The 12406-nt window shown below is 39.5% G+C and overlaps 1 protein-coding gene across 1 annotated transcript in view; it reads left to right on the top strand.

The window, feature by feature from the left end:
* The first annotated feature begins 7375 nt into the window (after positions 1-7375).
* INTS8 (integrator complex subunit 8) overlaps positions 7376-12406 on the top strand; it is a 54860-nt gene continuing 49829 nt past the window's right edge. The window contains exons 1-4 of the mRNA XM_053558983.1: positions 7376-7650; positions 8868-9042; positions 11334-11474; positions 11846-11917. Of these exons, the coding sequence (XP_053414958.1) occupies positions 7521-7650; positions 8868-9042; positions 11334-11474; positions 11846-11917 (518 nt within the window). The 5' untranslated portion in view covers positions 7376-7520. The remainder of the gene's footprint in view (positions 7651-8867; positions 9043-11333; positions 11475-11845; positions 11918-12406) is intronic.

Consider the following 12406-nt stretch of genomic DNA (forward strand, 5'->3'; position numbering starts at 1 on the left):
ATATTTTACTGAATGGAGTAAAACTGAAAGCTTTTCCTCTTAGAACTGGAACCAGACAAGGTTGTCCTCTGTCACCTTTACTATTCAACATAGTGCTGGAAGTTCTAGCCAATACAATTAGGCAAGACAAGGAAATAAAGGGAATCCAAATGGGAGCAGAGGAGGTCAAACTCTCCCTCTTTGCTGACGACATGATCTTATACTTAGAGAACCCCAAAGACTCAACCACAAGACTCCTAGAAGTCATCAAAAAATACAGTCATGTTTCAGGATATAAAATCAATGTCCACAAGTCAGTAGCCTTTGTGTACACCAATAACAGTCAAGATGAGAAGCTAATTAAGGACACAACTCCCTTCACCATAGTCTCAAAGAAAATCAAATACCTAGGAATATACCTAACGAAGGAGGTGAAGGACCTGTATAAAGAAAACTATGAACTCCTCAGAAAGGAAATAGCAGAGGATATTAACAAATGGAAGAACATACCATGCTCATGGATGGGAAGAATCAACATTGTTAAAATGTCCATACTTCCCAAAGCAATCTACCTATTCAATGCCATTCCTATCAAAATACCAACATCATACTTTCAAGATTTGGAAAAAATGATTCTGCGTTTTGTATGGAACTGGAAAAAACCCCGTATAGCTAAGGCAGTTCTCTGTAATAAAAATAAAGCTGGGGGCATCAGCATACCAGATTTTAGTCTGTACTACAAAGCCATAGTGCTCAAGACAGCATGGTACTGGCACAAAAACAGAGACATAGACACTTGGAATCGAATGGAAAACCAAGAAATGAAACTAACATCTTACAACCACCTAATCTTTGATAAACCAAACAAGAACATACCTTGGGGGAAAGACTCCCTATTCAATAAATGGTGTTGGGAGAACTGGATGTCTACATGTAAAAGACTGAAACTGGACCCACACCTTTCCCCACTCACAAAAATTGATTCAAGATGGATAAAGGACTTAAACTTAAGGCATGAAACAATAAAAACCCTCCAAGAAAGCATAGGAAAAACACTGGAAGATATTGGCCTGGGGAAAGACTTCATGAAGAAGAGTGCCATGGCAATTGCAACAACAACAAAAATAAACAAATGGGACATCATTAAACTGAAAAGCTTCTGTACAGCTAAGGAGACAATAACCAAAGCAAAGAGACAACCTACACAATGGGAAAGGATATTTGCATATTTTCAATCAGACAAAAGCTTGATAACTAGGATCTATAGAGAACTCAAATTAATCCACATGAAAAAAGCCAACAATCCCTTATATCAATGGGCAAGAGACATGAATAGAACTTTCTCTAAAGACGACAGACGAATGGCTAACAAACACATGAAAAAATGTTCATCATCTCTATATATTAGAGAAATGCAAATCAAAACAACCCTGAGATATCATCTAACCCCAGTGAGAATGGCCCACATCACAAAATCTCAAAACTGCAGATGCTGGCGTGGATGTGGAGAGAAGGGAACACTTTTACACTGCTGGTGGGACTGCAAACTAGTACAACCTTTCTGGAAGGAAGTATGGAGAATCCTCAAAGCACTCAAGCTAGACCTCCCATTTGATCCTGCAATCCCATTACTGGGCATCTACCCAGAAGGAAAGAAATCCTTTTATCATAAGGACACTTGTACTAGACTGTTTATTGCAGCTCAATTTACAGTCGCCAAAATGTGGAAACAGCCTAAATGCCCACCAACCCAGGAATGGATTAACAAGCTGTGGTATATGTATACCATGGAATACTATTCAGCCATTAAAAAAAATGGAGACTTTACATCCTTCGTATTAACCTGGATGGACATGGAAGATATTATTCTTAGTAAAGCATCACAAGAATGGAGAAGCATGAATCCTATGTACTCAATTTTGATATGAGGACAATTAATGACAATTATGGTTATGGGGGGGGAAACAGAAAGAGGGAAGGAGGGAGGTGGGCGGGGCCTTGGTGTGTGTCACACTTTATGGGGGCAAGACATGATTGTAAGAGGGACTTTACCTAACAATTGCAATCAGTGTAACCTGGCTTATTGTACCCTCAATGAATCCCCAACAATAAAAAAAAAAAAGAAAATAAAATCAGTTCAACAGGGTGGCACCTGTGGCTCAGTGGGTAAGACAAGGGCCCCATATACCGAGGGTGGCGGGTTCAAACCTGGCCACAGCCAAACTGCAACAAAAAAATAGTCAGGCATTGTGGCGGGCGCCTGTAGTCCCAGCTACTCGGGAGGCTGAGGCAAGAGAATCGCCTAAGCCCAGGAGTTGGATGTTGCTATGAGCTTTAATGCCATGGCACTGTACTGAGGGCAATAAAATGAGACTCTGTCTCAAAAAAGAAAAAAAAAAAAGAAAAGAAAATCAGTTCAACAAATTGTAAATTTGTTAATTCTTTTTGTTTCTGGGCTATCTATTCTGTCCCATTGCTCAATATGTCTGTTTTTATGCCAGTACCATGCTGTTTTGATTACTCTAATTTTGTAATATAGGTGTATATATATATATAGATATATATATTTTTAGTTAATTTTTTTTTTGAGACAGAGTCTCACTTCGTTGCCTTTAGTAGAGTGCTGTGGTGTCATAGTTCACAGCAACCTCAAATTCTTGGGGTCAAGCCATTCTTTTGCCTCAGCCTTCCAAGTAGCTGGGACTTACAAGTGCCCACCACAATGCCTGGCTATTTTTACAGATGAGGTCTTGCTCTGGCTGAGGCTGGTCTTGAACTTGTGAGCTCAGGTGATTCACCCACTGGGGCCTTCCAAGTGCTGGGATTATAGGCGTGAGCCACCATGCCCATCCTGTAATATATTTTGAAATCAGGTAATATTATGCTTCCAACTTTGTTGTTTTTGCTCAAGATTGCCTTGGCTATTTGAAGTCTTTGTGGTTTCATATAAAATTTTTTTTTTTTTTTTTTGGAGACAAGGTCTCATTATGTCACTCTTGGTAGATTGCTGTGGCATCACAGCTGACAGCAACCTCAAACTCTTGGGCGATTAAGCGATTCTCTTGCCTCAGCCTCCCAAATAGCTGGGACTACAGGCACCCACCACAACGCCTGGCTATTTTTATAGATGGGATCTCACTCTTGCTCAGGTTGGTCTCGAACCTGTTAGCTCAGGCAATCTACCTACCTTGGCCTCCCAAAGTGCTGAGATTACAGACGTGAGCCACTGCATCTGGATCTATTATTATTTTTTTTTGAGACACAGTCTCATTCTGTTGCCCTGGATAGAGTGTTCCAGTGTCATAGCTCACAGCAACCTCAAACTCTTGGGCTTGAGCAATCCTCTTGCCTCCTGGGTAGCTGGGATTATAGGTGTGCGCTACTACGCCTAGCTAGTTTTTCTATTTTTAGTAGAGATGAGGTCTGGCTCTGGCTCAGGCTGGTCTTCAACTCCTGAGCTCAGGCAATTCACCCACCTCGGCCTCCCAGAGTGGTAGGATTATAGGCGGGAGCCACCACGTCCGGCCCTCATGCTTTAGAACTTTTGTACCTTACATATATTCATTTTGAAGGTCTCAATACAATAAAAAAGGAAAATATATACATATAAATATGAATGTTACAATTATGGGATGATAAATCTGCTTAGATTTTTCTTCAGTTAACCTATTCACAAACCATAGTATTATAACCATTAGTTAGTCTGTAGTCCCACCTACTCAGGTAAGAGAATTACTTGAGTCCCAGGGTTTGAGGTTGCTGTGAGCTGTGATGTCAATGCACTCTACCCAGGGTGATGGAGTGAGACTCTGTCTCAAAAAAAAAAAAAAAAAATACAGACATGACCCACTGCACCTGGCCTAGATTGGAATTTTAATAGAGATTGCATTGAATCTATAGATTGCTTTGAATGGGACGGACATTTTCACAGTATTAATTCTTCCAATCTATGAACATGGGATATCTTTCCCTTTTTCTGTGTCTTCAATTTCTTTCATCAATGTTTTGCAGTTTTCTTTTCTTCTTCTTTTTTTTTTTTTTGCAGTTTTTGGCCGTGGCCAGGTTTGAACCTGCCACCTCTGGTATCTGGGGCTAGTGCCCTACTCCTTGAGCCACAGGCATCACCCTGAAGTTTTCTTTGTATATATTTTTTTTACGTCCTTGCTTAAGTTTATTCCTAAGTATTTTTATTTTTTGTAGCTATTGTTTTCTTGATTTCTTTTTTGGATAGTTCACAATTAGTGTCCAGAAATGCTACTAATTTTTGTAAGTTGGTTTAGTATCCTGCAAGATTACTGAATTTGTTTTTATTAGTTCTAACAGCTTTCCAGTGAATCTTCTGGGTTTTCTATACTTGAGAGCATGTTGTCAGACACAGTTTCACAGACACAGTTTCACTTCTGCCTTTCCTATTTGGACATCTTTTATTTCTTTCTCTTACTTACATACTTGGTTAAGGATTTTCAGAGTTATGTTGATCTGAAGTGGAAAGAGTGGGACATCTTTTCAGCTTTTCACGATTGAGTATGATGTTAACCGTGGGTTGTCATATATGGGTTTTATTGTGTTCAGGTACGTTCTTTCTGTATCTAATTTGTTAAGAGTTTTTATCATGAAAGGGTATTGAATTTTGTCAAATTTTGTTTGCATCTATTGAGATGACCACTTGGTTTTTATCCTTCATTCTGTTAATACGGTATATCACACATTTATTGTTTTTTTTTTTTTTTGGTTTTTGGCCGGGGCTAGGTTTGAACCCACCACCTCTGGCATATGGGACCGGCGCCCTACTCTTTTAGCCACAGGTGCTGCCCCATTTATTGATTTTTTTTTATTGTTGAACCATCTTTACATTCCAAGATTAATCCCAGTTGATTATGGTGAATGATCCTTTTAATGTGCTGTTGAATTTGGCTTTTTAGCACTTTTAAAGGATTTTTATTTTTATGTTCATCAGGGGTATTGGCCAATAATTTTCTTGTAGGGTTCTTGTCTGGGCTTGATATCAGGCTAAAGCTGGTCTCATTAAATGAATTTGGAAGTATTTTTTTCTCTTCAATTTTTTTAATACTTTTTTATTATTAAATCATAGCTGTGTACATTAATGCAATCATGGGGTACAATGTGCTGGTTTTATATACAATCTGAAATATTTTCATGAAACTGGTTAACAAAACCTTCATGGCACCCTCTTAGTTATTGTATTAAGACATTTATATTATTCTACATTTAGTAAATTTCACATGTACCCTTGTAAGATGCACCATAGGTGTGGTCCCACCAATTACCCTCCCTCCATCCATCCTTCCCCCTCCCCTCCCTTTCCCCTTTCCACATATTCTTGGGCTATAATTGGGTTATAGCTTTTGTATGAAAGCTATAAGTTGGTTTCATAGTAGGGCTGGGTACATTGGATACTTTTTCTTCCATTCTTGAGATACTTTGCTAAGAAGAGTATGTTCCAGCTTGATCCATGTTCCTCTTCAATTTTTGGCAAGACTTTGGGAAAGATTGGTATTTGTTCTTCTTTAAATGTTTTTCAGAATTTAGCAGTGAAGTCATCAAATCTTGGACTTTTCTTTGAAGGAAAATTGTTTTCTATTGATTCAATCCTCCTTACTTGTTATTGGTACTGATTTTCTATTTCTTCTATGAAAATAGAAAATAGAAATATTCTTGGTAGGTTGTATATGTCTTGGAATTTATTTTATTTATTTCTTCTATGTTATCCATGAAATTATTCATAGTAGTCTCTTATGATTCTTTGTATATTCTGTGGTATCAGTTGTAATGTCTCCTGATATCTGATTTTGTTTGAGTCTTTCCTCTTTTTTCTTAGTCTGGCTAAAGCTTTATAGATTTAGTTATTTTTTCAAAAGACCAATTTTTAGTTCTTTTGATCTTTTCTAGTGTTTTTCTAGTCTCTATTTCATTTTTTTCCCGGCTCTGTTCTTTATTATTTCCGTCCTTCTACTAACTTTGAGCTTAGTTTTCTCTTTTCTAGTTCCTTAAGATATAATGTCAGGCTGTTGGAGAGCTCTCTCCTTTTTAGATGTAGCTGTTTATTGCTGTGAACTTCCCTACTACAACTGCTTTTGTTACATCTTGTATTTTTTGATATTTTGTGTTCCCATTTTTGTTTGTCTCAAGATAGTTTTTAAATTTCTCTTCCAATTTGTTCTTTGATTCATTTGTTGTTTAGGAGTATACTTTTTTTTTTTGAGACTCATATATTGAGTATCACTTGTTCACCCTTGGTAGAGTGCTCTGGCGTCACAGCACACAGCAACCTCAAACTCTTGGGCTCAAGCAAGCCTCTTGCCTCAGCCTCCTGAGTAGCTGGAACTACAGGCACCCACCACGACGCCTGGCTATTTTTTTTAAGAGACAGGGTCTAGCTCTCGCTTAGGCAATCCATCCGCCTTGGCCTCCCAAGTGCTGGGTTTACAGGCGCGAGCCACCGCGCCTGGCCAGGAGTATAAAAATTGATTTTATGAGTTGGTGTTATTTCTGTCATATCCAACTAAATCGGAAAGCAAAACTGTGGATAAGGGGGAACTACCGTACAGGAAATGATTTGCAAATAGGAAAGCAAGATATATTAAATAACATTTATTGATGTTTCTATGTGTCAGGCCTTGTTTAAAAAGGTTACATATTATCTCATTGACCCGTATTTCCTTTAGCTCTGCCTCTTTTAATTCTTTCATCGCCTGTAAAGTTAGGCACCATTATTGTCCCTTTTTAAAAAATGTGGTAACTAGGGTTCAGAGAAGTTAAATAGCCTATCCAGGGCGTTAGAATAGTAGACTTTAGCTAGACCTTGCGCTGTTAATCTGTTCACGATCTATAAATGCACTTTTTTCAGTTTTAATCGTTTGTTAGTAAAAATACAAGAATATTACAGAATAGAAGTAAACCTAACATGGGGTCAACAGCACCTCTAGTGGAGATACCAGAGGGTTAATTAGGCAGAAGGGCTACTTCTAGCTGTATGCTAGAAGGGGGCCGCGACGCTGGTGCGGGAGCCTCTGCCCAGAGGATCTAGGTGGGATGAAATCTCAGAAATAGAAACGGAGAAATTCAAAGTACTGGAGACAAACTTCGCCTGGGTCACAAGTAGAACCTGTCTCGTTCGCTGCCTTTTACGACAATATTGAGGCCTATTGTAACCCTAGTAGAGGTGGTTTCATTTTATCCCTGTAGAATTGCTAGGGAACGGGTAAAACCCACTTCAGACCAGCTACACGCTGACCTATCTCCCCTGGCAACCGAGGGGGTGTGGTCTGAAGGCTGACCACACCCTTTTCACGCCAACACTAACAACGATTGGTCCAAAGGGTAGCTTTGGCTCAGAGGGGAGGATCCAAGAGCCTCGCTTTGGCCAGCCCGCGCCGCCATTTTGGATTGTGTGAGTCTCCGGACGTTCTGAATGTGGTGTGTGTTCCGGCCGGTTCCGCAGACCACAGGCTCAGGGCTTAAGTCCCAGGGTCAGGTTGGAGCCAGGAAGCGTCCCTGGGAGTAGCGGCGGCGGGGGCAGGATGAGCGCGGAGGCGGCGGACCGGGAAGCGGCCACCTCCAGCCGACCCTGCACCCCGCCGCAGACCTGCTGGTTTGAGTTCCTGCTGGAGGAGTCGCTGTTGGAGAAACATTTGCGCAAGCCCTGCCCGGGTAAGCTCGGTGCCTGCAGCTGGGTAGCGGGACACGGCCGGCGGCAGTGTCTGCACGACCTTCCTCCACCTTCCCTTCTTCTCGGTCACCGAAGCTGCGGCGGACCCGAGCCGACTTCTGGCTCGGCCCTTTGCGAGGGTACAGTCGTGGAGGGCCAAAGAAAAGCTCAGAACAAAGGCCCTGCAGCCCCCGTTGGTCCCTTTTGCATTTTGGGGTTTTAGGGCCTGCGAGGCGGGCAGGTGGTTGCTTGGGTCGGGGAGGCTGGCCTGAGCCCTTTCTTTACAGGCTGGATAAGTCAGGGAGATGGAGAAAAATCAGCTGTTCTGGTGCTGTTCCTGATGCTAACTGGTTATTATCTTAGGTTCTTATTTGTTTTGTTCCTCAATGAGAGAATTTTGCTTACTCTATATTCCAAAGTTGGGGAGTAAAATCTTTGAGGGCGGGACCTGCTGCAAGATGGTTATTGTACAGTGATGATAATGATTAATATCCTAGTTTAATGGGTGTTATTGGAGGAGGAGGAGAGCGCCAGGCGTTTCTGGAAAAAGGTACTGTGGCATGAAAAGGTAAGTTACTTGAATAGCATTTTGCTAAACTAAAACCCACAGATGGGTTGTTCAGTCTGACATACTGGCCTTAACGGGTGGAGACTGCTGTGTGAGAAGTTACTGTATTTTACTTGGGCGATTTACCTGTGTTGTGTCCTTTTGATTCATTCATTAACTTTTGACAGACGTTATGTTGAGTACTTTTAGGGTGCTAGGCGCTGTGCATCATTCTTCACATTTGTTATTTCGTTTAGTCTTCCTAATAATCCGTGAGATAAATGATATCATCTTCTATTTTACATTAAAGATAACAGGTGCTAGGTAATTTGATGGAGATCTCCCTAAATAAGTTTCAAAACAGAACATCCTGGATCTTTTCTCTGTAATTGGTATTGGTTATTTGATGAACCGGGAACCTTTAACTTACATTTTTCCCTATGAAGTGTTTTCTTGTACATTAATATTGTATTCCTTCCTTCTTACTACTTCAACTGATCTTCTGCTTTAACCTCCAAGCATACTTCTTATAAGTCATATTCCTTAGCCATTATAACAACACTTGGCTGTTTGGATTCTTTTTTGTGACCAAAAAAAAAAAAAAAAGTGCATACTTTTGAATCTTCATAATTAAAAATTAAATTTAAGAATTTATTTTCTTTTAAATTGTAGATCCTGCACCAGTTCAACTTATAGTTCAGTTTTTGGAACAGGCTTCCAAACCTTCAGTTAATGAACAAAACCAAGTTCAACCTCCACCTGATAACAAGAGAAATCGTATTTTAAAACTTCTCGCTCTTAAAGTTGCTGCACATTTGAAATGGGACTTAGACATATTAGAGAAAAGGTATACAAGAATTAAGTGAAAAATTTTTAAGTACTCTTTAGATATCTCAGCTTATTTCTCTATATGCTTTATTATATTGGCTCTTAAAAAAGTTATTTTTCTTTATATTCTTGCTAAAATGAGTGTTTTTTAAAAGATATGAGAAAGTATTTGAATATTAGATGAATTTAAATCACTCTTTTAAGTATAAACTTGATGTTATTAATGATGCTATTTATTATTTTTGATGTGGTAACTAGAGAAAATCTATACCTAAACTATTTTAAATTTTCAGTTGACTTACATATCTGAAGAAAAGCGAGTGTTATATATGTTTCGGATGATGTGCTATGGAATAATTCAGTTAATTTTACTGATCATAAACCAGTCATTATCTTCCCAACTATTAAAATAGCTGATTAGAAACAGTGCTTATTTGTTTAAAAATACTTTCAAATCTGTGGTTAGAAAATGATTTATATTCATCCCCTTCTTACAGGTAAAGAAATCCTTTATAGGAAATTAGGAAAAATTGAGAAAATAGAAAATAATGGGGGAGAGGAGAGAAGTATGTTTTAACTTACTTGTATAATTTTTGTTCTTTTTCCTTAAAGTTTTAAACAAGGTATAACCATACCCTATATAATAGCATGAGTTTTCCCCCATTTTTATTTTATGGTGATGATTCCATTGTATGAATAATTCATTAATTATTCATTGATAGTCATTTAGTTTATTTCTAGTTTTTCACCGTTTTAAATCACAAGGCCTTAAATATCTTTGCCTATAATCTTCATCTGTATTTTAAGTTATATCTTTGATATATGTTCTTAAATTACTGGGTCACATAGTGTAAACATTTTTTTTTTTTTTTGTAGAGACAGAGTCTCACTGTACCACCCTCGGGTAGAGTGACGTGGCGTCACACGGCTCACAGCAACCTCTAACTGTTGGGCTTACGCGATTCTCTTGCCTCAGCCTCCCGAGCAGCTGGGACTACAGGCGCCCGCCACAAAGCCCGGCTATTTTTTTGTTGCAGTTTGGCCGGGGCTGGGTTTGAACCCACCACCCTCAGCATATGGGGCCGGCGCCCTACTCACTGAGCCACAGGCACAGCCCATTGTGTAAACATTTTTAAGACACATGCATACTGCCAGATTACATTCTAAAAGAGTTTATTCTCTCACCAGTACTATGTAAAACTTCCTCTCCTGCCACCACATTTTCCAGCATTAAATATTTGAGTTAAAAAAACGTATTCCTGTTGGCCAGGTGCTTAAGCCTGTAATCCTAGCACTCTGGAAGGCTGAGGCAGGTGGATTGCCTGAGCTCAGGAGTTTGAGACCAGCATACGCTAGAGCGGACCCTGTCTCTAAAATTAGCTGGGCGTCGTGGCGGCCACCGGTAGTCCCAGCTACTTGGGATGCTGAGGCAAGAGAATTGCTTGAGCCCAATTTTGAGGTTGCTGTGAGCTGTGACACTACAACACTCTACCCAGGGCAACAAAGTGAAACTCTTTCTCAAAACAAACAAAAAATCCAAAAAACATATTCCTTAATCTGAGCCAGAACCTATGTTAGTAGACTGAAGAGATTTGGCAAATGTGACAGAATTGAAAAGTTGAACACTGATTGGATATTTGATAGTGAGCAAATTTAAATTTTTAGATGTGAAAAACTGATTATGTTAAATTTTTTCAGGTATATTCTGAAATATTTGTGGAAGAAATGATTTTGTGGAAGTTAAGAGGGAGGTGAAACAGGATTGGCCAGCAGTTGATAATCACTGAAGCTGGTTGATGGATACATGGGGATTCATGATACTGTGTCTACTTTTACATATGTTTAAATATTAAAAAAAATTAAAATAATTTTAGAAGATAAAAACTTCTAAAACGCTTTTCAAATTTGATAGGTAAATCTCAAGATTTCATCTGTTAATGATGTAGTTTTTTTTTTTTTTTTTTTAGAGACAGAGTCTCACTTTGTTGCCCTCAGTAGAGTGCTGTGGCGTCGCAGCTCATAGCAACCTTCAGGTCTTGGGCTTAGGCGATTCTCTTGCCTCAGCCTCCCGAGTAGCTGGGGCTACAGGTGCCTGCCACAATGCCCAGCTATTTTTTTGTTGCAGTTTGGCCGGGGCCAGGTTGGAAGCCGCCACCCTCTGTATATGGGGCGGGCACCCTACCCACTGAGTCACAGGCACCGCCCACCAATGATGTAGTTATTTTTAGGGAAGCTAGGGAGTTGTATATGTGTTTTGTGCTTACTATGCAGTTAACATGCAAACATGTACCTTTTGTTTCCTCCTTTAAGTTTGTCTGTTCCAGTATTGAATATGCTTTTAAATGAACTGCTCTGCATCAGTAAAGTTCCTCCTGGGACAAAACATGTAGACATGGATCTGGCCACTCTACCTCCAACCACTGCCATGGCTATACTTCTCTACAATAGATGGTAAATTTTTCATAAACCCAGAAGGTGTTGGGCAGCCTCTGTCTTATTGCACTCTGGCTTTCAGGGGTAGGCTGTTTTATTTTATTTTATTTTTTGAATCCTCATCACGTGGGTATTGGGTATGCTTCTGATTGTGTATTTGATGATAATAAGATAATAATGATAATAAGATCCCCAGAGATCTCTGAGAAGGCCTTAGGAACTGAGTCTAGAGAAAATTTGTGACTACATAGATGAAAAACATTATAGTAAAGATGCGGATGATTTATAAAGTATTATATGCCGATTAAAGCTTCTCAGAGGAGTACTTGAAAAGATAATTGGAATGGCATTTTTAATGTATTACATTTTTTTTCCTGTCTTTTCTTCAGGGCAATCAGGACAATTGTTCAAAGTAGTTTTCCTGTCAAACAGGCAAAACCTGGACCTCCTCAGTTAAGTGTGTAAGTTGCCCTTACTTGGCATTCTTTACAGTTTCAAAACATCTTGCAAGTTTTTTGATAACCCTATTACAGAGGAAGTATAGCAAAAATAGGAGGGCAGAAGGCCTACATGAAGGTTTATTTGGAGGCATAGAGGGATTGAAGGATCAGCTACTGGTCTAGATATAGAGCTCTGAAAAGGGAGTGCTTCGAGAATTGTGTATCTAAAACTACAACTATTTTCCTTTCTTTTTTTTTTTTTATTGTTGGGGATTCTTTGAGGGTATAAGAAACCAGGTTACACTGATTGCATTTGTTAGGTCAGTCCCTCTTACAATTGTGCCTTGCCCCCAAAAGGTGTATCATACACCAAGACCCCACACCCCTCCCTCCTTCCCTCTCTCTGTTTTTCCTTCCCCCACCCACCTCCCTCCTTTTCTCTCTCTCTATTCTCCCCTTCCACCACCCCTCACCATGTCATTAATTGACATTAATTGTCCTCATATCAAA

Source organism: Nycticebus coucang, chromosome 13, assembly GCF_027406575.1.
Source record: "Nycticebus coucang isolate mNycCou1 chromosome 13, mNycCou1.pri, whole genome shotgun sequence".
Lineage (NCBI taxonomy): Eukaryota > Metazoa > Chordata > Mammalia > Primates > Lorisidae > Nycticebus > Nycticebus coucang.